Source organism: Somniosus microcephalus, chromosome 19 (genome assembly GCF_052327205.1).
Source record: "Somniosus microcephalus isolate GS21.2 chromosome 19, FLI_Smic_1.0, whole genome shotgun sequence".
Taxonomy (NCBI): Eukaryota; Metazoa; Chordata; class Chondrichthyes; order Squaliformes; family Somniosidae; genus Somniosus; species Somniosus microcephalus.
The window spans coordinates 15,124,672-15,152,643 of NC_141005.1; the positions used below are offsets into that span (position 1 = coordinate 15,124,672).

Consider the following 27,972-nt stretch of genomic DNA (forward strand, 5'->3'; position numbering starts at 1 on the left):
GGCTGATTCCACCCAATGTCGCAACACAGAAAATCAGCTGCCCAGGAAGTGGAGCTCAGTGCCAAAGCAAGCATGCCCGAGCAGAGCTTTCTTCTCAGTCAGCTTGGTGCAAGGCACAGTCACCAGCACAACTTGGGCACGCTGACAGCATCACATCGGAAAAGACTTTTGAGCACATTAAGATTATACAACCATTGCGGGTTTCAGAATGATACGTCGGAAAAGGTATCATTCTGAAACCGGTAATGGTCGTATAATCTTAACGTGCTCAAAAGTCTTTTGATTTGTACAATTATTTGGTGGTGGGCGGGGGGGGGGGGGTTTAAGAAACATTTTCCACCTTCATATACAGTCATCAACACATAAATGAGATTTTAAGGTACCTCCGTCCCCAGCACCCTCTCGCACTGGCCAGGGTGTCACTGAGGAGAATCAGCAGTGATCCTTCAAGACCTGGACATCAGTCACACATTAGGATATGCAACATATATTCCTGGGATGATGATACCATCTTTCGTTGTTGAGCAGTGTTGTAATTCTTTGCAAGAAAACTTAGTTGGGGTGACACTGGATCTTTTTACGTCCCTTTTTTTTTTTAAGTAGGAGAAAGGGTACAAAGTCCAATTTATGGGCCAACCTCCCGTGCCAGAATGTGCCTGTTCAGGACCCAAACCAAAATCGGGCCTGCTGTGTTCAGCTGTGGCTCCGTTGGTAGCACACTCGCCTCCGAGTCAGAAGGTTGTGGGTTCAAGTCCCACTCCAGGGACTTGAACACATAACTCTAGGCTGACACTCCAGTGCAGTGCTCAGGGAGTGCCGCACTGTCGGAGGTGTCGTCTTTTGGATGAGACATTAAACCAAGGCCTCGTCTGCCCTCTCAGGTGGACGTAAAAGATCCCATGGCCACTATTTCGAAGAACAGCAGGGGGGAGTTATCCCTGGTGTCCTGGAGCCAATACATATCTCTCAACCAGCATAACAAAAACAGATTATCTGGTCATTATCACTTTGCTGTTTGTGGGACCTTGCTGTGCGCACATTGGCTGCCGCGTTTCCCACATTACAACAGTAACTACACTTCAAAAAAGTACTTCATTGGCTGTAAAGTGCCTCGAGATGTCTGGTGGTCGTGAAAGGCGCTATAGAAATGAAAGTATTTTTCAGGATTACATGGTCTACACATGGCCTTACCAGCAATCCTTAAAGGAACCACTCACTGAACGCCACCACCGAAAAGGTACGTTTAAAAAAAATACTGATCATCACGTGGAGCTGGGAGGAGCAGGAGTGCCGGCTACTGCTTGCCCCCCTCCCCCACCCCGGACTCACCTTAGGTCCTTGACTAGCGCCTTAGCCGGCCAAATACACTCCCCAGGACTAGCCTCTGGGGCCCTCAGCTTGCCGGTACTATCCTAATGTGGCTGGGGGACCAAGTTACCATGGTTCTGCCACTGACTTGGTGGGCGCGTGGAGCATACGCTGCGCAGGGTTCGCGCCCCGATTAAAGCGCAATCCAATTTCCAGGAGGCCTGTATGTTTGTTTATATTTCTTTTATTACCTCCATCTCTCCTCCTGTCATATCTGGAACAGTTTTTTTTAAATTCTTTGTATCAACTGCTCAATGTCCTGCTCAGCATCACTGCCGTCCACTCCTAATTCTCCCTACCTAGAACAATATGGCTTCCTGCAACAGTGAACACGAGTGAGGTGTTATTGGAAGAGTTTGATAGCTATCCACTAGGATCAGGGAGTCAGGTTAAGTGGTTGATCCGGGGGCCTGCCACACATATCTAACCGACACGAGGAACGGATTTTTGTAAACGCCCGAACAGGGCGTGAAGGAAATCGCGGGCTCCGTCGCCGCAATTTTCAGCCTATTTATTTTAATATTGATGGTACAATTGTGTTACATCGACCCTATGGTGCCCAGTGTTCCCTGTGAGCTGCGCTTCGTTCTGCACGGCCTGTTTCTTTTAATGCGCGGTCCCTTTAAATTTCTGCGCATGCACGGTATCTACAATGGAAAAGCCGGTGAGTGGCCGGCGCGGGACTTTCGAGATCACTGCGCGGCCGCACCTTAGGGGGAACATTGATGGTGCCACCCCTCCCATCCTAGCTCGCATTTTGCTCATTGGGGGAAATCAAGTTATTGAAACATTTTTTGGTGGTTTCCAAGTTTTTCAAAGCTTGGATCGAGCTGTTGAAGAGTCATGACTAAGTGGCGTTAGCAAGCACTTCAAACGGACCAGCGGTACCAGCTCAGCAGCACCGAGACTGATAAATGCTTGGCATCACGTGGGATCATATCCTTGATAGCATCGATGGATCAATTGCTCAATACCAACAAGTGCTCAGCACTTTAGCACTGGTAAGAGATAAGGGACTTTCTGCTCCTTGCATGCCGGCTAAAGTGTATTCTGGCCTCTACTCCAGTACCAAAGATTAACAAGCCTCATCTTGGCCGACCCTTCGTGAGGATGACCTGGGCTGCATCCAAGAAATGGGTTAGTCCTCAGTGTCTAACCCTATCTTCAAGTCTCAACTGTTTTTGAAACCTCATCTCACTGAATTGGTAAGCCGACTCCCAGTATAATAAAGGAGGGGTGTGGAGAGCAAGAGCTACCACACTGCTGGGAGTGTAGTACAGACCCCAAACAGTGAGAGGGATAGAAGAACAAATATGTAGACACATTTCTGAGAAGTGCAAAAACTATAGGGCAGTAATAGTAGGGGATTTCAACTACCCCAATATTAAATGGGATAAAATTAGTGTGAAGGGTATAGAAGGTGCGGAATTCCTAAAATGCATCCAGGAGAACCTTTTTAGCCAGTATGTAGCAAGCCCAACAAGGGAGGGGGCGGTTCTGGACTTAGTTTTAGGGAATGAAGCTGGGCAGGTAGAAGGCGTATTTTGGTGCTAGTGACCATAATTCTGTTCGATTTAATGTAGTTATGGAAAAGGACAAGGATAGACCAGGAATAAAAATTCTAAATTGGGGAAAAGCAAATTTTGCTAAGCTCAGAGGGGATTTAGCCATAGTGGACTGGAAACAGCTACTTGAAGGTAAATCAAGCATTCAAGGAGGAGATCCAGAGGGTTCAGACCAAACATGTTCCCTTAAAGAAAAAAGGTGGGACTAACAAATCTAGAGCCCCCTGGATGTCTAGAGACATACAGGGGTAGGATAAAGAAAAAAAGGGAGGCGTATGACAGATACCGAGGGCTAAATACTCCAGAATCTTTAGAGGAGTACAGAAAGTGCAGGGTGCAATTAAAAATGATATTGGAAAGCAAAGGGAGCATGAAAAATTCTTGGCAAGTAAAATCAAGGAAAACCCAAAGATGTTTTATAAATATATTAAGAGTAAGAGGATAACTAAAGAAGGGGTAGGGCCTATTAGAGATCATGAGGGTAATATGTGTGTGGAGGCGGGAGACGTCGGTAGGGTTCTTAATGAATACTTTGCGTCTGTTTTCACAAAGGAGAGAGGCGAAGCAGACATTGCTATCGGGGGGAAAAGTGTGAAATATTAGATGAAATAAACAGTGAGAGAGGAAGTATTAAGGGGTTTAGCAGCTTTAAAAGTGGATAAATCCCCAGGCCTGGATGAAATGTATCCCAGGCTGTTAAGCGAAGCAAAAGAGGAAATAGCCGAGGCCCTGACCATTTTTCAATCCTGTCTGGCTTCAGGCGTGGTGCCAGAGGACTGCTAATGGGGTACCCTTGTTTAAAAAGGGAGAAAAGGATAGACCGAGTAATTACAGGCCGGTCAGCCTAACCTCGGTGGTGGGAAAATTATTGGAAAGAATTCTGAAGGACAGGATAAATCTTCATTTAGAAAGACACGGATTAATCAAGGATAGTCAGCACGGGTTTGTTAAGGGAAGGTCGTGTCTGACAAACTTGATTGAATTTTTTGAGGAGGTAACAAGGAGGGTAGATGAGGGTAGTGCATTTGATGTAGTGTATATCGACTTTAGCAAGGCCTTTGATAAGGTTCCACATGGCAGACTGGTCATGAAGTTAAAAGCCCATGGGATCCAGGGCAAAGTGTCAAGTTGGATTCAAAACTGGCTCGGAGACAGGAAGCAGAGGGTAATGGTTGATGGGTGTTTTTGTGACTGGAAGGCTGTTTCCAGTGGGGTTCCGCAGGGCTCAGTACTAGGTCCCTTGCTTTTTGTGGTATATATCAATGATCTTGACTTGAATATAGGGGTATGATTAAAAAGTTTGCAGGTGATACTAAAATTGGCTGTGTTGTTGATACTGAAGAAGGAAGCTGTAGACTGCAGGAAGATATCAATAAATTGGTCAGGTGGGCAGAACAGTGGCAAATTGAATTCAATCCAGAGAAGTGTGAGGTAATGTATTTGGGGAGGGCTAACAAGGGAATACACATTAAATGGTAGGACACTGAGTAGTGTAGAGGAACAAACGGATCTTGGAGTGCATGTCCACAGATCCCTGAAGGTAGCAGGCCATGTAGATAAGGTGGTTAAGGCGGCATATGGAATGCTTGCCTTTATTAGCCGTGGCATAGAATACAAGAGCAGGGGGGTTATGCTTCAACTGTATAAAACACTAGTTAGGCCTCAGCTAGAGTACTGCGTGCAGTTCTGGTCACCACATTACAGGAAAGATGTGATTGCACTAGAGAGGGTACACAGGCGATTTACAAGGATGTTGCTGGGAGTGGAGAATCTTAGCTATGAGGAAAGACTGGATAGGCTGGGTCTGTTTTCCTTGGAACAGAGGAGGCTGAGGGGAGACCTTACTGAGGTGTATAAAATTATGAGGGGCCTAGATAAAGTGGATAGAAAGGATCTATTTCCCTTAGCAGAGGGGTCAAAAACCAGGGGGCACAGATTTAAAGTAATTGGGGGAAGGTTTAGAGGGGACTTGAGGGGAAATTACTTCACCCAGAGGGTTGTGGGGGGTCTGGAACTCACTGCCTGAAAAAGGGTGGTAGAGGCAGGAACCCTAACCACATTTAAAAAGTACTTGGATGTGCACTTGGGATGCCCTAACCTGCAGGGCTACGGACCAAGAGCTGGGAAGTGGGATTAGGCTGGATAGCTCTTTGTTGGCTGGCGCGGACACGATGGGCCGAAATGGCCTCCTTCCGTGCTGTAACTTTCTATGATTCTATGAAAAGTACTTTGTGCTTGTGTGTCAAGTGTCTGCATGTCTGATTTGTGCCTTTGATAAAGTGATACAGGAGTTTGTTCTCTCGAATCGAACAGTACTGCCTCCTTTGACAGAAAGGAGAACTCTACTTAAAAAAGGTGTACATCATGCAGGATTTTCTGCTTCATCGTATTTTTGCGTAATTCACTGAACGGTGATGTGTAAGCTTCCGCCGGATATATGATCAGTGAATTAGCCCTGAATGTGACCATTGTTGGCCTTTGTGGAAACATTCATTAAGGTTTGTTGTTAACCTGCATCATGTGAGGTTTAGCCGATAAGCTTTGCCCCTCAAGCTGCAGTTTTCCAGTTCTTTCTGGTTTTAGCAATACTTTGGCCCAGACAAAAGGACCCATTGAGCAAGCAGCAAACCTAAAGTCCATACTTACAGAGCCTACCTTGAGATGTGAATCTAGTGTTGAAAGTGCCCAAAATTTTACATCTGTGCAATAGATGGGAGTAGAAGACCATTTTGCCCCTCTACATGTCTCTTCCCTCCCCCCCTCACACAGCATATGAAACTAATGTACAGCTTGACAGCTCACAGCAGCTTTCTTTTTGGCAAATCAGAAATTCCCGATTAAAATATTTTAAAGAAACTTGATTCTGACAGTGTCCCTTTAACACCTCAGAAGGTCAACAATTGTAAAAATAAAACAAAAAAGGTGGCGCCACCATGGCTATCAAGGGAAATTAGGGATAGCATAAGATCCAAGGAGAAGACTTATAAATTGGCCAGAAAAAGCAGCAAACCTGAGGATTGGGAGCAGTTTAGGATTCAGCAAAGGAGAACAAAGGGATTAATTAAAAAGGGGGGAAATAGATTGAGAGTAAGCTTGCAGGGAACATAAAAACTGACTGTAAAAGCTTCTATAGATATGTGAAGAGAAAAAGATTGGTGAAGTCAAGCGTAGATCCCTTGCAGTCAGAATCAGGGGAATTTATAATGGGGAACAAAGAAACGGCTGACCAATTAAATACATACTTTGGTTCTGTCTTCACAAAGGAGGACACAAATAACCTCCCAGAGATGTCAGGGAACATAGGGTCTAATGAGAGGGAGGAACTGAATGAAATCAGTATTTGTAGGGAAATGGTGTTAGGGAAATTGATGGGATTGAAGGCCGATAAATCCCCAGGGCCTGATAATCTACATCCTAGGGTACTTAAGGAAGTGGCCCTAGAAATAGTAGATGCATTACTGGTCATCTTCCAAAATTTATAGACTCTGGAACAGTTCCCATGGATTGGAGGGTAGCTAATGTAACCCCACTATTTAAAAAGGTGGTAGAGAGAAAACGGGGAATTATAGACCGGTAAGCCTGACATTGGTAGTGGGGAAAATGCTAGAGTCCATTATAAAAGATGTAATAGCAGAGCACTTGGAAAACAGTGACAGGATCGGACAAAGTCAACATGGATTTACAAAAGGTAAATCGTGCTTGACTAATCTGGAATTTTTTGATGATGTAACTGGTAGAATAGATAAGGGAGAACCAGTGGATGTGGTGTATTTGAACTTTCAGAAGGCTTTCGATAAAGGTCCCGCATAAGAGATTAGCATGCAAAGTTAAAGTACATGGGATTGGGGGTAAGGTACTGACTTGGATAGAGATCTGGTTGGCAGACAGGAAGCAAAGAGTTGGAATAAACGGGTCTTTTTCCGAGTGGCAGGCAGTGACTAGTGGGGTACCGCAGGAATCGGTGCTAGGACCCCAGCTATTCACAATATATATTAATGATCTAGACGAGGGGACTAGATGTAATATCTCCAAGTTTGCAGACGACACAAAGCTGGGTGGGTGTGTGTGCTGTGAGGAGGATGCAGAGAAACTCCAGTATGATTTGGACAGATTGGGTGATTATACTGCATCTGCCATATGTGGATAAATGTGAGGTTATCCACTTTGGTGGCAAAAACAGGAAGGCAGATTATTATCTGAACGGGAATAGATTGGGAGAAGGGGAAGTGCAACGAGACCTGGGTGTCCTTGTGCACCAGTCGCTGAAGGTAAGCATGCAGGTGCAGCAGGCGGTTAAGAAGGCAAATGGTATGTTGGCCTTCATAGTGAGAGGATTCGAGTACAGGAGCAAGGATGTCTTGCTGCAGTTGTACAGGACCTTGGTGAGACTACACCTTGAGTATTGTGTGCAGTTTTGGTCACCTTATCTGAGGAAGGATGGTCTTGCCATGGAGGGAGTGCAGCGAAGATTCACCAGACTGATACCTGGGATGGCAGGAATGACGTAGGAGGAGAGATTGGGTCAATTGGGCTTATATTCGCTGGAGTTTAGAAGAATGAGAGGGGATCTCATTGAAACTTATAAAAATTCTAACAGGACTAGACAGACTAGATGCAGGAAGGATGTTCCCAATGGCGGGGGAGTCCAGAACCAGGGGTCACAGTCTAAGGATAAGGGGTAAGCCATTTAGGACAGAGATGAGGAGAATTTCTTCACCCAGAGAGTGGCGAACCTGTGGAATTCTCTACCACAGAAGCCAGTTGAGGCCAATTCATTAAATATATTCAAGAAGGAGTTAGATATGTTTCTTAAGGCTAAAGGGATCAAGGGATATGGGGAGAAAGCAGGGACAGGGTACTGAATTTGGATGATCAGCCATGATCGCATTAAATGGCGGAGCAGGCTCAAGGGGCCGAATGGCCTACTCCTGCTCCTATCTTCTATGTTTCTATTCCCTACCTTGTGTTAACCGGTTTGCTTGTTTTTAAAAACAGTTCATGTAAGTTCCATTAGTTCTTACCTGGTAAAACATGGACATGCTGATGTCCATCCATATGATGAGGTAAATGTCCTGTCAGTTCACAAAACAGATCTACTTGTCCCCTGAGCTCCTGATCTACCTGGCAAGCAAAAGTATGAGAAAACAGAGGAGAATAAATCGGATTACTGTGGTACAACAGCAGATAGATTGAATACTTTAGTAATGGAAAACAGAGGGTACCAGATGTAGAATCTTGGGGTATGCAAGTGGACTACTTTGATAACACCTTTGAGAAAAGTTGTTAAACTGAGGTCCCCCCCCTCTGGTGGTTCAAGTGGGTGTTAAAGATCCCATTGCACTATTCGAAGAACAGCAATCTCCTGGCTGGCATTCCCCCTACAACCTATACCACCAAAAAAAGGCAACCTTCATCTTATTTCTGGTTGTGGGATCTGGCTGTATGTAAAATGCCTGGCCCGCTTGATTGGCACCCCATCCACCACCTTAAATATTCACTCCCTCCAACACTGGCGCACCGTGGCTCCAGTGTGTACCATCTACAAGATGCACTGCAGCAACTCGCCAAGGCTTCTTCAACAGCACCTCCCAAACCCATGACCTCTACAACCTAGAAGGACAAGGGCAGCAGGCGCATGGGAACACCGCCAGCTCTAAGTTCCCCTCCAAGTCACACACCAACCTGACTTGGAAATATAATCGTCATTCCTTCATCGTCGCTGGGTCAAAATCCTGAAACTCCCTGTGGGAGTACCTTCACCACACGGACTGCAGCGGTTCAAGGGAGCAGCTCACCACCACCTTCTCAAGGGCAATTAGGAATGGGCAATTGAGTATTGTGTGCAGTTTTGGTCACCTTATCTGAGGAAGGACGTTCTTGCCATGGAAGGAGTGCAGCGAAGATTCACCAGGCTAATACCTGGGATGGCAGGAATGACGTACGAGGAGAGGTTGGGTTGATTGGGCTTGTACTCACTGGAGTTTAGAAGATTGAGAGGGGATCTCATCGAAACCTATAAAATTCTGTCAGGCCTGGACAGACTAGATGCAGGAAGGATGTTCCCGATGGCCGGGGAGTCCAGAACTAGGGGTCATAGTCCAAGGATAAGGGGTAAGCCATTTAGGACTGAGATGAGGAGGAATTTCTTCACCCAGAGAGTGGTGAACCTGTGGAATTCTCTGCCACAGAAGGCAGTGGCGGCCAATTCATTAAATATATTCAAGAAGGAGTTAGATATATTTCTTAAGGCTAAAGGGATCAAGGGATATGGGGAGAAAGCAGGGACAGGGTACTGAATTTGGATGATCAGCCATGATCTCATTGAATGGCAGAGCAGGCTCGAGGGGCCGAATGGCCTACTCCTGCTCCTATCTTCTATGTTCTATGTTTCTAAATGCTGGCCTTGCCAGCGCCGCCACATCCCGCGAATGAATAAAAAAAAACATTTGGCCACAATGGTCACTACACTTTAAAGTAATTGTGTTTGTAAAGCACTTTGAGATGCTTCTGAGAAGCATAAAGACACGATACAATACCAGCCCCCTTTCACCCTGCAAAAACTTGTGTGAATTTTCTTTAGCACTATAAGTAGGATACAGATCATATTCCACATCTCCTAAAGTACTCTGATTATGCCATACATTAGAGATAAGTTAGCGGTTATTTTCAATTGTATACTATGTTGATGCATAATGGAATTCCATTTATCTGTTTTTTAAATAAAACAGGTTCTTCATACTCCAGATGGCACATTTCAAAGTGTCACATTTTGTTATAAATGCAAAGCGATCTTTAAAAAAAAAAGAATGGAAGTCAGGCATTTCATGCTGGAGGCCAAGCAAGGAGTTTTACGAGAAACTTCCACTCTGCAATGTCCCTCAGCCAGCAACAATGAACCTTATCCTGCCTTCATTAAATAGCAACTAGACTTTGTAGCCTTAAGGGATATGGCTTCACTCTTTTTGCAGAATATTACATGGTATATAAACTACTGTCCTCATTAAATTTAAGGCACTATGCAATTTTAAGATGTATAAAGAAACAAAGGCAGTTATTTGATATGTACAGACAAACTCTCCCGCATCAGAAATACCAGAAGCACAATGACTGCAGCTTACATCGGAGCAATTAGTGTGTTTAGAGGGACGCTGTTTCACCTTACCAGTAGAATAATACATGGTCATTCTTTGCTATACTGCTCCTGTCCTTATAAAACAGGATAACATCTGACATGAATCAGTCATTCATGAAAGAAAGACTTATGAAATGATACTGAGCGGCCTACGGGTGGCGCTGTCCAGGGAGAGTATAAATACTCGGGCACGGGCCCAGCTTGCGCAGGACATTCTTAACAGGAACTAGTGAAGGACACAACTAGACCTCCATGTTGTCAAACAGTTGATTAAAGCTTTGTTTAACGCTTAGACCAAGTGCCTAGTAGTTTTCTTACGTCAGCATCCACTTACCGTAAGCAAGTCTCGCGTCGAGCATGTATCATTTATACTCCAGTCTTCACACATTATAATAGAATCATACAGCACAAAAGGAGCCCATTCGGCCCATCGTGTCTGTGCCGGCTCTTTGAAAGAGCTCTCCAATTAGTCCCACTCCCCTGCTCTTTCCCCATAGCCCTGCAAATGTTTCCTTTTCAAGTATATATCCAATTCTCTTTTGAAAGTTACTGCTGAATCTGCTTCCATCACCCTTTCAAGCAGCACATTTCAGATCATCATAACTCGCTGTAAAAAAAACTCTCCTCATCTCCAGTCTGGTTCTTTCACCAATTACCTTAAATCTGTGTCTTCTGGTTACCGACCCTCCTGCCAGTGGAAACAGTATTTCCTTATTTACTCGATCAAAACCCTTTACAGGTGCAAAACAATCTTTAAAAAATGTGAGCAGGCAGGTATTACAACCTGGATTCTTCAGACCTGAAGCCTGAAATTTACTGACTTCGAATTAATCTCAGGTATTTGGAAACAGCTCCAACTACATGAATTCTCACATCAGCTCTCAAAAGCTGGGATTCAATTATTCTTGTGCTCTGTTAATTTTGCCACTAATCAGCTATGGAGTGCATAAAATTCTAAATGTGCATATCTACTTAGAAAAGCAATAAATAAAATTGCAGTATTTATTTTTCCAATTTCTTTGATAGCAGTTAACTGCAAATCTGCAATATTCACTTCAATTTCTCCCTCTCCCTTGACATTTTCAATTTAAAGAATCTATCTCTATCTCTATCTCTCTAGACATCATAATGCAACTGCTCTTAAATGTGAAGAACTATATACTTTGAAGTTGAATGATATCTGGAGTTCTATATTATTCAGGTTTAAAAAAAAAATTAGCTCCATGGAATAATCTGACAAAGGACCAACTGCATTCAGTGTCTTAACACTGGTGTATTACATAGAAATACGATCATTGCTCAGTGCTATATCTGGAATGTGTGGGGATGGTATTCCACCTGACCATGTGGGAAAATGGAGCACATAAATTACTGAAAGACAGATGAAGCACATTTATTGTTTCAGAGCATGAGGGTAACTTTCTGCAGTGTGCTTCATTTTTTGGGGCTACTTTGACAGTACCTGGTCTGAGAGGATATACCCTTTGTAACAAATGTGATTCATTTTCCTGAAAAATGCGAGATTTCCAGGATAACTCACTGCTCTAAAACCTCAAATTAATTGGAAGTCCACATGAACAGACTCTTTCTTCTGGTCTTAGTTTCTGTACCTCGTCCACTAGATGGCAGAAACAGAACTGCTTTAGTATTGGACTGGCAGTACAGTGTATGTACAGCTCAAGTACAAATGGAGGGACAAGAGGGTGGGAATGGTTTAATGCAGGGTTTCTTTTTCACTGAACCCTCCCGCCCCCCCCCCCCCTTTGGAGATTCCTCTGCCATGTGTGCCACACATTTTTTTTTTTTTTTTTTTATAAAAAGGCCAATTTTACAAATGAATGTGGAACCTTAGCCAATGAGGGGGGGACAGGACACATCGCTAACTTGCGCCCACCCCGCCTCCTCCCAAAGACATTCTCTCCATTAAATTAATGGAATTATATAAAATTTACCGTATACAAGCTCTACGTAGCGAGAACAATATTATTTGGGTAAAAATATTACATGTTAGTTGCCAGACCGGTTAGAATGGAGATGGGGACCTAACAGAACCAGAGTGTGTAAGGAGAGGAAACACTGGCAATAAATAGTCTCCAGCAGCTGGTACTAGCTTATCAAATAAAAAAACAATACTTCTATCGAGTAACGAAATTACCCTTCACACTATAAAAGTTTATATAAAAAAGGTGAGTAAGATTGTTGCCAGTATCATAATATTTTTATGAAAGTACAGTAGTTATATCTCCTCTAATAACTTAACAATACTCTTTCTTACGGTGACAACCCAATTTCAGTCTGGTTACTGTTGAATCACCACCATTCTGGGATGCCAACATAAAAGGAACAAACCTTTCCCTGTCAATCATCTCCGCCCCAGAACATTGCTGCAGGAGTTCCTCAGGGCAGTGTTCTGGGCCCAACCATCTTCAGCTACTTTATCAATGACCTTCCTCCATCAGAAGGTAAGAAGTGGGGATGTTCGTACAGCGTTCAGTTCCATTTGCAACTCCTCAGACAATGAAGCAGTCCATGCCCGAATGCAGCAAGACCTGGACGACGTTCAGGCTTGGGCTGATAAGCGGCAAGTAACATTCGCACCACACAAGTGCCAGGCAATGACTATCTCCAACAAGCGAGAGTCTAACCACCGCCCCTTGACTTTCAGCAGCATTACCATCGCTGAATCCCCACCATCAACATCCTGGGGGTCACCACTGACCAGAAACTTAACTGGACCACCCACGTAAATACTGTGGCTACAAGAGCAGGTCAGAGGCTGGGTATTCTGCGGTGAGTGTCTCACCTCCTGACTCCCCAAAGCCTTTCCACCATCTACACAGCACAAGTAAGGAGTGCGATGGAATACTCTCCACTTGCCTGGATGAGTGCAGCTCCAACAACACTCAAGAAGCTCAACACCATTCAGGACAAAGCAGCCCGCTTGATTGGTACCTCATCCACCACCTTAAACATTCATTCCCTCCACCACCGGCGTACCGTGGCTGCAGTGTGTACCATCTACAAGATGCACTGCAGCAACTCGCCAAGGCTTCTTCAGTAGCACCTCCCAAACTTCCGACCTCTACCACGTGGAAGGACAAGGGCAGCAGGCGCATGGGAACAGCATCACCTGCAAGTTCCCCTCCAAGTTACACACCATCCTGACTTGGAAATATCTCATTGTTCCTTCATCGTCGCTGGGTCAAAATCCTGGAACTCCCTCCCTAACAGCACTGTGGAAGTACCTTCACCACACGGACTGCAGCGGTTCAAGAAGGAGGCTCACCACCACCCTCTCAAGGGCAATTAGGGATGGGCAATAAATGCTGGCCTTGCCAGCAACGCCCAAATTTCAGGAATGAATAAAAACAGACTACCATACCCATTAAACCAATGATGTTGGGAAGACTAATAGTAATGGTGTCCTTCTCTTGGCAAAATGCGCTGAGCGTGTCAGCAACAAACAGACTTCCATCAGCCAGTGGAATATCAAACATTCTGGATGTATCTTCAAATCAGATAACCAGCATCTAACCAATGATATCATTGTGCAGCAGTGTGCAGTGTGATCTAAAGGATGCAAGAATCATTGGTGCTAAATGAGGAGCAGAATGCTGGTCCAACCATCCCTATGTAATGCTCCAGGCTATTAATGGCACATCCATCACATTGCGGCAGAATTCATAGTATCATAGAAATTTACAGCACAGAAGGAGGCCATTTGGTCCACCGTGTCTGCACCGGCAAAAAAGAGCTAAACCGTCTAATCCCACTTTCCCGCTCTGGGTCCGTAGCCCTGTAGGTTACGGCACTTCAAGCGTATATCCAAGTACTTTTTAAATGCAATGCAGGGTTTCTGCCTCTACCACCCTTTCAGGCAGAGTTCCAGACCCCCACCACCCTCTGGGTGAAAAAAGTTCACCTCAACTCCCCTCTAATCCTTCTACCAATTACTTTAAATCTGTGCCCTCTGGTTATTGACCCTTCTGCTAAGGGAAATAGGTCCTTCCTATCCACTCTATCTAGGCCCCTCATAATTTTATACACCTCAATTAAGTCTCCCCTCAGCCTCCTCCGTTCCAAAGAAAACAACCCCAGCCTATCCAATCTTTCCTCATAGCTAAAATTCTCCAGTCCTGGCAACATCCTGGTAAATCTCCTCTGTACCCTCTCTAGTGCAATCACATCTTTCCTGTAATGTGGTGACCATTGCTTGTTTAGATGTGAAGTGGCTGAAGAGCCCAAACACAAACAGGAGCTGTGCGATACCATCACCCCAGTGCTTGTATAAACAGTCGTGCCGACAGATGATGCAGAAAGTGAAAGTCATTGTTGCTGAACTTCCTTTGAGGCTAAGCTAGTAAACTGGCTCAACCTGGGCGGGTGGGGCACAACGCTCTACAGAGCAGGTTTAATTCCTGGTCTATGCTGAGCTAGCTGACCTCAGTCAGGACAAAAGTTGGATGCTGCAACTGATCTACCAGCACTCCTGGACTAGGGAGGGAAGCATTAGCCAGCCTTCCTGCTCCTGATTGATATCCGGTGACTCCTGCCGGAAAGTGCGAGAATGAATGTTAAGAGAGGACAAGATTAGATACAACAGTGATGCTCCAGCAGTGAATAGCATGCCAACACTCCCAGTCTAGGCTTAAGGTGTGAGGGATGGCAATCTGGTCAAGGTACCAGTGGGCTTCCGGCACCCATGAAACATGGAGAGGGTAGAAAATTGCCAACTTACAGAAGTGGCGGCTGCAATTTAATCTTTTTAAGGCAGAGGTAGATAGATTCTTGATAAGCAAGGGGGTGAAAGGTTATCGGGGGTAGGTGGGACTGTGGTGTAATCAGATCAGCCATCTTATTGAATGGCGGAGCAGGCTCGAGGGGCCGAGTGGCCGACTCCTGCTCCTAATTCGTATGTAAATTCATGCGGGTCATCTAAGCCTTGTGCCTGGCCTAGTTTCCATGGGCATTGATCACCCTCTGGCACTTTGCCCAAATGCACATGCTTCATGCGAGAGCAGAGACGGTAAATTCTGGTAGGCTAAGCAGAGGATGACAGTCAAAGCCGTAACTTGCTGGTCTGTATGCCTCAGCTATTGGGTGCCTTCACCAACAGAGCCATCGGGAAGTTTGTTTCTTGTACACACACTGAAGAATATGGTAGCGAAAGCTGGAGCTGGTTTTGCGAGCATGAATAAGAGCGAGTTGGTTAACAAGATTGGGGAAGCATTGTCCCCCCAATCCGGTCATCATAAATCAGTTCAACTTGTGTCCGACATAAGTCATTTCTACATGAATGGCACGATTTATGAAATATATTGGGCGGCCTGCTGGTGGCACTGTCCAGGGAGAGTATAATACTCGGGCATGGGCCCAGCTTACTCAGGACATTTTGTAAACAGGAACTAGTGAAGGACAACTAGACTTCCATGTTGTGAAACAGTCGATTAAAGCCTTGTTTAATACACTGACCAAGTGCCTAGTCATTTTCTTACGTCAGTGTCAGAATGTATAGAACTGTTGGTTGGTCAGCGTCCATTCACTATAAATCAAAATGATCCAATGCAAATGAACTAAGGATTATTCCAATCATCAATTTAAACATTGGCCAATTCCATTTAAAAGTTTGAAGGCTTCTTAAACTATTCAAAGCAACGAGCGTGCAATCATCTAAGGAATGAGGAAGTACTTTATACAACAACAACAACAACTTGCATTTATGCAGCGCGTCTAATGTAGAAAACATCCCAAAGCGCTCCCCAGAGGCAGACGGAATAAAAGCCAGAGTCAGTGGAACAAATATTACAGGGGCGGGGGTGGTGCTGTGGGGCAGGAGGAGGATTACAGAGGCAGGGACAAGCAAGGCCATGAGGCGATTTAAACACACAGATAGGAATTTAAAATTTTAAAAGATCTACAACCATCAAATGATCCAGACCATTACCTGGAAGTTGAGCTAAGTAGAGGAATAATATTGTCACACTGAAGTCTCAGATGCTTACAAGATAAGATGCTGAAAAAACAAGAATATTTCACCAGAGGGGCATCAGCCAGAACAGATACAAACAGGACACGCACAGCGAGATTTCAACTGGGTCTACAGAAGATTTTATTCCTGGCACAAAAATTGGATATCACTTACATATAGGGCAAAAAAAAACCAGGGCCAAGGATAGAGCTCTGGGGAGCAGCAAGTACAGATGGTGCTTTGGGGGAAAAAAATCCTCTGGTGTTGTGGGAACAATTTTACAATGTTTAGTAATTTAATTACAAAATCCAAACACGTCCTCCTGGTGCAGCTGTGCTATGGATGACAGAGGTTGATTTACATATGCAGTCCCCCACAGAAGAGTCCCAAACCTCAGCTGATGGATCACTTGAGGGAAGGAAGGCATGACTGTGCAGTGGGACAGTCACTTGCCTACAGGCTACTTTGCGCATGTCATAATAAGAACATAAGAAATAGGAGCAGGAGTAGGCCAATTGGCCCCTCGAGCCTGCTCCGCCATTCAATAAGATCATGGCTGATCTGATCCTAACCGCCAATCCACTATGACAGGACTATCTCCTGAATCTAACAGAATTAGACACACAAAACAGGAGCAGGATCAGGCTACACGGCCCCTGGGCCCGCTCCGCTACCCACAGGGCCATGACCATTCCGAACCTAGACTCATGTCCAAATTCCTGCCCGCTCCCCGTAACCCTTAATTCCCTTTTCTTCTAGGAAACTGTCTATTTCTGTTTTAAATTTATGTAATGATGTAGCTTCGACAGCTTTTTGGGGCAGCATATTCCATGGACCTACCACCCTCTGAGTGAAGTAGTTCCTCCTCATCTCAGTTTTGAAAGAGCAGCCCCTTATTCTAAGACTATGCCGCCTAGTTCTAGTTTCACCCATCATCTGGAACATCCTCCCTGCATCCACCCGATCCAACCCCTTCACAATCTTATATGTTTCAATAAGATCGCCTCTCATTCTTCTGAACTCCAATGAGTAGAGTCCCAATCTACTCAACCTCTCCTCATATGTCCATCCCCTCATCCCCGGGACTAACCGAGTGAACCTTCTTTGTACTGACTCGAGAGCAAGTATGTCTTTTCTTGAGTATGGACACCAAAACTGTATGCAGTATTCCAGGTGCGGTCTCACCAATACCTTGTACAACTGAAGCAATACCTCCCTATTTTTATATTCTATCCCCCTAGCAATGAAAGCCAACATTCCATTGGCCTTCTTAATCACTTGCTGCACCTGCATACTAACCTTTTGAGTTTCGTGCACCAGGACCCCCAGATCCCTTTGTACTTCAGTACTTTCCAGTTTCTTGCCATTAAGATAATAACTTGCTCTACGATTTTTCCTGCCAAAGTGCATAACCTCACACTTTCCAGTATTGTATTCCATCTGCCAAATCTCTGCCCACTTACTTAGCCTGTCTATGTCCCTTTGCAGGTTTTTTATGTCCTCCTCACTCACTACTTTCCCTCCCATCTTAGTATCATCTGCAAACTTTGATATGTTACACTCGGTCCCCTCCTCCAAATCGTTAATATAGATTGTAAAGAGTTGGGGACCCAGCACTGACCCCTGTGGAACACCACTAGTTACTGATTGCCAGTCTGAGAATGAACCATTTATCCCAACTCTCTGCCTTCTGTTAGATAGCCAATCCTCTATCCATGCCAGAATATTACCCCCAATCCCGTGATTTTTTTACCTTAAGCAATAATCTTTTGTGTGGCATCTTGTCAAATGCCTTTTGGAAGTCTAAATGCACTACGTCCACTGGTTCCCCTTTATCCACCCTATATGTTGCTTCCTCAAAGAACTCCAGCAAATTTGTCAAACATGACTTCCCCTTCATAAAACCATGCTGACTTTGTCTTATTAAATTATGATTATCCAAATGTCCTGTTACTGTCTCCTTAATAATGGACTCCAAAATTTTACCTACCACAGATGTTAGGCTAACCGGTCTATAGTTTCCAGCCTTCTGTCTACTGCCCTTTTTAAATAAGGGTGTTACATTAGCAGTTTTCCAGTCTGCCGGGACCTTTGCTGAGTCCAGGGAGTTTTGGAAGATTATTACCAATGCATCCACAATCCCTACCGCCACTTCCCTCAAGACCCTAGGATGTAAGCCATCAGGTCCAGGCGATTTATCCGCCTTGAGTCCCATTATTTTACCGAGTACCACTTCCTTAGTGATTTTGATCGTGTTTATCTCCTCCCCCCCATAGCCCCTGCTTGTCCAGTGTTGGGATATTCTTGGTGTCCTCTACTGTAAAAACTGATACAAAATATTCATTCAGTGTTTTTGCCATCTCCATATTTCCCACCATTAATTTCCCGGTCTCATCCTCTAAGGGACCGACATTTACTTTAGCCACCCTTTTTCTTTTTATATAACTATAAAAACTCTTACTATCTGTTTTTATATTTTTTGCTAATTTACTTTCATAATCTATCTTCCCTTTCTTAATCAATCTTTTTGTTATTTTTTGCTGTCTTTTAAAGTTTTCCCAATCCTCTATCCTCCCACTAGATTTGGCTACCTTATATGCCCTTGTTTTTAGTCGAATACTATCCTTAATTTCTTTACTTAGCCACGGATGGCTGTCTTTTCTTTTACACCCTTTTTTTCCCTCAGTGGAATAAACTTTTTTTGGAAGTTGTAAAATAACTCCTTAAATGTACACCACTGATCATGTATCGTCTTACCCTTTAATCTATTTTCCCAATCCACTTTACTCAATTCCGCTCTCATACCTTCATAGTCTCCTTTATTCAAGCTTAGCACACTTGTTTGAGATACAACCTCCTCACCCTCTAATTGAATATGGAATTCAACCATGTTATGGTCACTCATTCCAAGGGGATCCTTTACTAGGACATTTTTAATTAATCGTGTCTCGTTACACAGGACCAGATCTAAGGTTGCTTGCCCTCTGGTCGGTTCAGTTACATACTGCTCAAGAAACCCATCCCTAATACACTCAATGAACTCATCCTCAAGGCAGCCCTGCCCAATTTGATTTGTCCAATTAATATGATAGTTAAAATCCCCCATAATTATAGATGTTCCCTTATTACAAGCCTCAACTATTTCCTGATTGATACTCCGTCCAACCGAGTTGCGACTGTTCGGAGGCCTATAGACTACGCCCACTAGTGTTTTTTTCCCCTTATTATTCCTTATCTCCACCCAAACTGTTTCATTATCCTGATCTTTTGACCCAATATCATTTCTCTGTATTACAGTGATTCCTTCCTTTATTAACATAGCCACCCCACCTCCCCTTCCTTCCTGCCTGTCCTTCCTGATTGTTAAATAACCTGGTATGTTTAATTCCCAGGCACCGTCACCCTGCAGCCATGTTTCTGTAATGGCCACAAGATCATACCCATATGTAGCTATTTGTGCCATTAACTCGTCTATTTTGTTACGAATGCTACGTGCATTCAGATAGAGAACTTTCAAATGTGTTTTGTGACACTTAGTTCCTGCTTTTGCCCTTTTTATTACTTTACCTTTTACTCCATACCTTCTGCCCCTTCCTGACACGCTCTGGTTTTTAATTTCCCCACTGCTACCTAAGTCTATGACCTTCTCTGTTGTCATTTTTATTATTTGTTCTCTAGGAACCTCCCCCCCCACTAGTTAGTTTAAAGCCCTCTCTACAGCCCTAGTTATATGATCCGCCAGGACTCTAGTCCCAGCAATAGAACTTCTCTTTAGGAGAAACAGTATTTGCTTTGAAGGGAGTGAGCATAAGTTAGCACACGAGAATTTTCAGATGTTTTATCAACATTTCAATTCAGCACGACTGGATAGAACCAGACTAGAGGTCAGTCTGTAAGACACAGAGGTGGTAAGGAACGGTTGAGCTGATTTTTGTAAAGTTGCTTTCCATCATAATAAATATTAGTGGTTGCTCCTTTATGATTGGACGCTGGATTATTAGGAACCCTAACACCAATCAGAACACAAGAACATCTATGGCAAGAATAAAAATTAAATGGATGAGAGAATGAAAAAAATAATTTCACCCAAAGAAAACAGAGCATATAATACAACACAAGTCCAGGGATTAAAATAAAGTCATAAACTGCAAGAATTGCATGTTTTATACTAGTAAACTCTAGATTAGGAGGTCGAACCGGTAGGAGGGGAGGCGGCCAGCGGACCGAGGGCGGGAAAAGCAGGCTCTGGAAGGTCGGACACCGCGGGAGGCTCGGAGGTCAGACCGGGTGGAAGGAGAGCCAGGGAGAAGCAGGCCCTGGGACGTCGGTACCACGGCGGCTGAAGATTGTCGGGCAGGAGTGCGGGAAAGGCGGAGCGAGGCGAGAGCGGACCCTATTGTGATGGCGCCGATGAAGATGGCTGCCCTCCTTGCGGGCTCCGTGCGTACCAGGCAGCTAAGTGTCCTTTGCTGCTTGGTGCGCTCGGCTCATTAAGAAAAAAGCATTTCACTGACTGGATTTCACTTGTATTTGGTTATGTGACAAATAAAAATTGAAAAAAAAAATAAAGCTTAGTAATCACTTCCTGATATGATATTTACAATATTTGCATTTTTACATTGGAGCTGTTTCTCATGGGCAATTCTTATGCCTGTATTTGTCATTGTATTCCATGTCTCTGGTTGTGTCATCACTCTTGCAGGTTTAGAGAAATTATTGTGTGTTAATTACTGTGGAATTCTGCACTCAGTTCATATATTGAGTTACCCAGTTACAAAAAGCTCATGCTGCCAGTGGTCATAACATTTACTGCAGGCATCTAAAACATGTGCAATTAACATTGTTGCACTTTGTACCATAGGTCAACAGATTTCTACTATCGAGGTGTACCTCGGACAGGTTGATATGGCCGCTCTTCAGCACTTCCCGAATTCCCATTTTTCCATGGAAGAAGCCATCCTTGTTGACAAGGGAAGAACCCATTCGGAGTTGTTCGCAGACCGGTAAACCCTCAGAAAGGTTGGCGTGAAGACCAAGAGGAACTTTGTTTCTGTTCGGGAGAGAGAGAGAAACGTCTGACATTAATACCATTTATTTATCTCTGGGCATTTATTTGTTTTGAACCCATTTAGCATGTCTTGAAAAAAAGGCAAGTGACAGAATTCTCAATAACATTAAGGGGATAGATCACCTTTTCTGCTGGTCCGCCCAGAAGTCTGTTTCCTCTCAGGCACTATGGCAAGGAACATAAATTTGTTTTCATCCTCATTCTTTTAATTTCAGGGATATAAAAAGTGTTTCAAAAAGAGAGAGAGAGAGAGAGAGAGAGAGGACAGACACAGAGATGGTGTAGCCCCTATATGCCAAATGCACCTGGGAGGTAAATGAATTTGATCCTGTGCGAGCAGGCAACCTACGAAGAGAGTCGTGAGTTTAATTTACAGCGTGCATGCTGATTGGGTGTGGAGTTAAGACACAGCCTTGGAGGAAAGGAGCACAACTGGACCAACACAAAGTGCACCAGGAGCAGTCAGTCAGAGAGGTGGAAAAACAGAGGGAGAGACACTGGAAGAGGGGTTGAAATTTCCTGTCCTTGTTGCAGAAGACCCACCTTATACTCTTATCTGCTTCAATGTTTTCAGGGTGCCGGCAGAGCTTTTTATTTGCTCTCTCGCTGCTTATAAGCCTCGTCATCTTATAGTCAGTCCAAAACCCAGGTTTGGCGTCACCGAATCGCTTCTCCTAGATTTACTCATTCTTCTCTTCTATGCCTTGGTGGCGTCCTGCATAACGGTTTCTAGTTCTACCTGTTCTGAAGTTATCCATTGATGGCATTTCTAATCTGTCGATGGTTAACAATTTTACCAAAATGAACCCAACTCTCTATGTTTTCAGAAAACAACAATAAATAGTACATTTTCTGGGGATTATAACGGTGCAGCAAAATGGTTAGTAACAAATAAGTTGGCGTATTTGTTAACTTATCAATGGGAATTTCATATAGACACATTAACATATTAGTTAATATTGTACACTGCAAATTTAAATTCCAATTTCCAAGGTTTAAAGACCACAGATTGTATTTATCTAACCTCATGATATCCACCTCTCCAAGCAATAAAAAATTCCGCCAACTCTCAAGTTCATTCAAGTTAAATTTAGTTCCTTGTACTAATCAATTTGAGGCACTTTATTCCGATTTCTAATATTATGTGGGAGTTGTTCTTATTTGTTTTGGTATCTTCCCATTATATTGGTATGCAATCCACACAGTTGTTTTACGAACATTAAAAACTTTAGAAGTCAGTCCTATAAATTCCACCATCAGGGTAATCTGGTTGTACTTTATAGGCATTTTATTTCAACATTTCCATTATTAAAAAAAAAGAAATCATCTCTACACTGTGCATTATTTTCATTGATCAGTAAGTGATATATTCAGAGCAGCTATTTTGACTTTACTTTAAAAAATTTTCATTGCTTTTCGATTTCAAATGTTATTCTGCCACGTAAATTAAGAAACTCTGCACGACCTAGATGAATTTGTTTACACCGTAACAGCAGTCAATGTCATAATATGGAGTCTCGTTTTATTTAACACCATTTTGGTGTGCAAGGCTGTTTTTAATTCTGTGCACCTTCAGTTATTAAGGCTTCAAATTAACATTCATCAGCAGCAAAGTAAACACGAACTCAGATGGTGATCTCGCTCCCTGCCCTGTCCCCATCTTGCCCTCTTTCAGGATTTTCACTTGACTAAAGGTGGTGACCCTCACATTGCAATGTCATTTAATCAAAGACGTGTACAGGGGGCCGATTATATACTTTAGGGTTAGACACAGACTGTTTCTAATCTGATCATCTTTGCAGTTAAAAATGGACATCTCTATATAATCAGAGGATAATTATGGATGAGGAAAGCTAGTCAGCTCATCTCAAATCATCCACTCAAAAATCTGAAAGTCCCTCCCCAGTTGTTTATTAAACAGTTCCAGGGTTTTCATTCCCATTGCTCTATATGGTTAGTCCAGTCCACTTGCTGCTCACTCTTTGTATGAAGAAGTTGTTCCCGGCATCAGTCCTAAACTTACCTTTTACTGCTGTGAACGTGTATCCCCTTGTCCTGCTCCCACAATTTAAATGAATATTCTGGGTTTGCTTTTTTCATTCACTGAACAATCTGCAAGATCGCCTCTCAGTCACCTTCCTGTCTGGGCTGAAAAGCCCAAGCTTCTCCAGAATTTCCTCACAACACCGGCTCCTCCAAAACTAGGGATCAGCCTTGTGGCTCTTCTCGGCCCTGCCTCTAGTGCTGGAATGTCTCCTTCATTCCTTGGCAACCCAACTGGATGCAGACAACAACAAACAACTTGCATTTATATAGCGCCTTTAATGGAGTAAAACGTCCCAAAGTGCTTCACAGGAGAGTTATAAAACAAATTTGACACCGAGCCACATAAGGAGATATTAGGGCAGCTGACCAAAAACTTGGTCAAAGAGGAGTGTCTTAAAGAAGGAGAGGTAGAGAAGCTGGAGAGGTTTAGGGAGGGAATTCCAGAGCTTAGGGTCTTGGCCGCTGAAGGCACAGCCGCCAATGGTGGAGCGATTAAAATCAGGGATGCTCAAGAGGGCAGAATTAGAGGAGCGCAGAGATTTCAGAGGGCTGTGGGGCTGGAGGAGATTACAGAGATAGGGAGGGGCGAGGCCATGGAGGGATTTGAAAACAAGGATGAGAATTTTAAAAATCGAGGCGTTGCTTAACCGGGAGCCAGTGTAGGTCAGCGAGCACAGGGGTGACGGGTGAACGGGACTTGGTGCGAGTTAGGACACGGGGGCAGCAGAGCTTTGGATGGCCTCAAGTTTATGGAGAGTGTAAGGTTGGGAGGCCGGCCAGGAGCGTGTTGGAATAGCCAAGTCTAGAGGTAACAAAGGCACAGGTGAGGGTTTCAGCAGCGGAAGAGCTGAGGTGGGGCGGAGTTTGATCAGCAGCTGCACTCACTTGGCATTGGTTGGACTTGCTGAGCTTCAAGTCTGTAGACTACCGGGTTTCTTGCAGCTTCACCTGTAGCTAGTTCAACATGGTATTGGCTTTCGGATCTTTCTGGGTGGATGAATCGAGATGAGCTGACTAGCCTTCCTCATCCATAATTATCCTGTGATTATATTTAGATGTCTGTAGGAATTGACGAATTCCTACGAATAACTGAGATCGACACAGGAGAACAATGAAACAGGTCTTTACTCAACGGAGGTGCCACGAGGACTGCCTGGGCAGTCACGTGGTTTGCGACGTGACGTCATCGCGTTTGCCCGCGCTCTTAAAGGGGCCACGCCCCGTACATGCAAACTCTATATACAAAACACAGTAATGCCTAACACAAATGGTACAGGCTTAGGCTGGTGTTAGAACATCGTTAAAGAGAATTATATACAGTTAGCCAGAGTCATTCAGTGGTTCTGCCACATGCGCCCCCCCAGAATTCGCTTTAACCGACAAAGTCAAACGGTGAGGGGGTCTGACGAGCCTGTCATAACGACTCCTGTACTCTCGAGGTGGAGGCTGCAGGGCGGCTGGCGGGCAGTGGCACTTGGTCTGCCGTCTCGGCGGTTGTGCTGTCTCGACGGGGCGGTCGAGGTCCAAATGTGCTGGCTTTAAGCGATTGACCGAAATGTGGTCCGGTTTACCACCGACATCTACCGTGAAGGTTTTGTCCCCGGCTTCCAACACGCGGAAGGGACCGGTATATGGGGCCTTGAGCGGATCCCTATGTGCGTCATGGTGAATAAAAACATTCAGCCTTGTGAAGATCCGTGGGAACGTGTGACCTCTGCAGCCCGTGGTGCGAAGTGGGCACCGGTGCGAAACATCTGGCCGCCTCTTGGTGACTAGCAAGCTGGGCAGACGCGGACCATGGCTCCGTCGATATTGGTAGGAAGTCCCCTGGGACTCGCAGCAGCTGACCATACACAAGTTCTGCAGATGGAGTGAAGGTCTTCTTTGGGGGCCGTGCGAAGGCCCAACAGGACCCACGGTAGCTTGTCTGCCCATCCAGCGTCCTGGAGGCTGGCCCTCAGGGCGACTTTCATTGAGCGGTGGAAGCGTTCACAGAGGCCATTCGCCTGTGGGTGGTAGGCTGTGGTGCGGTGTAATTTGACACCGAGTCCTTGGGCTACTGCATTCCAGAGTTCGGAGGAAAACTGCGGTCCCCTGTCCGACAAAATATCTGCGGGCACTCTGAAACAGGCGACCCAGGAGGAAATGAACGCCCTGGCCATGTCCGCCGAAGTAGTGGATGACAGGGGAACCGCCTCTGGCCATCTGGTGGTGCAGTCAACCATGGTCAGGATGTGTGAAAAACCATGGGAGGGTGGGAGTGGTCCTACCAGGTCCACGTTGACATGGTCAAAACATCGCTCCAGAACTGTGAAGGCGGCCAACGGAGCTTTGATGTGGCGCTGTACCTTTGCCTTTTGGCAGACCACGCAGGTGTTGGCCCAGTCGCGGACATCTTTATGCATGCCATGCCATACAAATTTCGCGGACATCAGTTTCGGAGAGGCCTTCATTCCAGGGTGTGACAACCCATGTATGGCGTCGAACACTTTGCGGCGCCAGACGACCGGCACGACAGGGCGAGGATCCTGTACGGAGACGTCACACAACAGCGTGGTACCTGCCGAATGGAACTTGACGTCGGCCAACCGGAGGCCGGTGATGGCCATTCTGTAAGCTTGGACTTCCAGGTCTGAGGCTTGGTCCGCAGCCATGAGGGTGTAGTCGATGCCCAAATGAACCGTATTGACGACCGTGCGGGAGAGGCAGTCTGCCACCAGGTTGTCCTTACTGGCCACGTGCCGTATATCCGTGGTGAATTCGGATATGTAGGTCAGTTGACGCTGCCATCGGGCTGACCACGGTTCGGCGGTCTTGGACATTGCAAAGGTCAGTGGCTTATGGTCCACAAATGCGGTGAAAGGACGTCCTTCCAAAAAGGAACCGAAAATGGCGGATGGCCAGAAAAAGAGCGAGCAACTCCCGGTCGAACGTGCTGTATGCTCTCTCGTTCTGCCGTAGTTGACGGCTGAAGAATGCCAACGGCTGCCACGTCCCATTCACCCACTGTTGTTGCACAGCACCGACTGCGTAGTCCGACGCGTCGGTGGTGAGGGCGATGGTGGCTCCTGGCAGCGGGTGCGCCAGCATAGTCACGTTGGCTAACGCGCTTTTGGTGTCGGCGAACGCTCGGGCCATGTCATCCGTCCAGTCTACTGGGTTCTTGCCAGTCTTGCCCTTGAGGGCCTCGTACAGGGGCCGCATGAGTAGTGCCGCCTTAGGCGCGAAGCGGTGGTAAAAATTTACCATGCCTAGGAATTCCTGCAGGGCCTTTATGTTCTGCGGGCATGGAAAGGATGTCACCGCCTCTACCTTCGAAGGTAAAGGAACCGCTCCCTCCGAGGTGATGTGATGCCCCAGGAAATCAATTTGGTGCAGGCCAAACTGACACTTGGCCAGGTTGATAATCAGGCTGTGTTGGCTGAGGCGTCGAAAAAGGGTGCGTAGGCGACAGGTATGTTCTTCCTTGGTAGGACTGGCGATTAGAATATCGTCCAGGTAGATGAAGAGGAACTTGAGGTCCCGCAGCATGGAGTCCATCAGGCGTTGGAAAGCCTGGGCGGCGTTCTTTAACCCAAACGGCATCTGTAAAAACTCGAAGAGGCCGAATGGGGTGATGACTGCAGTCTTCTGGATGTCCTGTGGATGAACTAGGACCTGGTGGTAGCCTCGGACGAGGTCGACTTTTGAGAAAACGGTGTTCCCTGCCAAATGGGCAGAGAAATCCTGGATATGGGGAATCGGGTACTGATCAGGAGTGGTGGCGTCGTTTAGTCGTCGATAGTCGCCGCATGGCCGCCATCCGCCGCCAGGCTTCGGGACGATATGGAGGGGTGAAGACCAGAGACTATTCGACCGGCGAATAATCCCTAACCGTTCCATGGTGGCGAACTCCGCCTTTGCGACCGCCAGTTTGCCAGGTTCCAGGCGCCGGGCCCGCGCGTAGACCGGGGGGCCGTTGGTGGTGATGTGGTGTTCCACACCATGTTTCATGTCTGTGGAGGAGAACGTGGGTCTTGTCAGGTCGGGGTATTCACCGAGCAGGCGAGCGAACTCATCAGGAGTCGGGAACGCACAGGAGACGGTGCGTGACGTAGTGTTACTGCGATAACACGGAAGAGAATTAAAAGTGGCTGCGTTGATCAGCCGCCGGTTCCGAACGTCGACCAGGAGGCTGTTGGCACACAGGAAATCCGCGCCGAGGAGGGGCTGGGAAACTTTGGCCGTAACAAACTCCCAGTGAAAACGTTGCCCCCCGAGGCACAACTCCACTCGCCGTCTGCCGAAGGTCCGAATTGTGCTGCCATTGGCCGCTTCAAGGGCGGGGCCGTGATTCCCTGTCTGCACAGCGAGGGCGGACGCGGGTAAAATGCTGCACTGTGCACCGGTGTCGCACAGAAAACGACGACCGGAGAGGGTATCAGTGATGAACAGCAATTTTCCCGCGTTGCCGATCGCCATCGCGGCCACAGGGTGCCCGTTAGACCTGTTCCTCGGTGGTCGCGGTGTCAGATGATGCTGGTTTTTTTGGGGGGGGAAAACTGCAGGGAGGCCGGCAACGCTTCGCCTTCGCGCCGAACTGCACGTGGTAGAAACACAGCCCAGCAGGCTGACAAGCTGGGGCGGTGTCTGCGGGGGATGGGTGCCTCGTGGTGGCGCAGTATTGCCAAGTTACAGTGAAAATTTTGTCAGCCTCCACCGCGAGTTTTGCGCAGTCTTCAGTTTCAGATCGGGCCAGGGCAGTTTGTACCTGTTCAGGCAGTTGGCTGAGGAAAATTTCGCGGAATAGGAAACATTCCCGTTCGGAGCCCAGGAGTGTGAGCAT

General features: G+C 45.7%; 1 protein-coding gene across 4 annotated transcripts in view; it reads right to left on the minus strand.

Annotated features, from left to right (window-relative positions):
• ydjc (YdjC chitooligosaccharide deacetylase homolog) overlaps positions 1-27,972 on the minus strand; it is a 73,722-nt gene that overhangs the window by 19,757 nt on the left and 25,993 nt on the right. For 3 of the 4 annotated variants that reach the window (XM_086012010.1, XM_086012011.1, XM_086012009.1), the window contains exons 3-4: positions 20,924-21,083; positions 7,955-8,054 (exon numbers count right to left, since the gene is read on the minus strand). In XM_086012010.1, the coding sequence (XP_085868136.1) occupies positions 7,955-8,054; positions 20,924-21,083 (260 nt within the window). Of the gene's footprint in view, positions 1-7,954; positions 8,055-20,923; positions 21,084-21,644; positions 21,876-27,972 lie in introns of all 4 variants that reach the window. The other variant, XM_086012012.1, reaches the window with a different exon arrangement.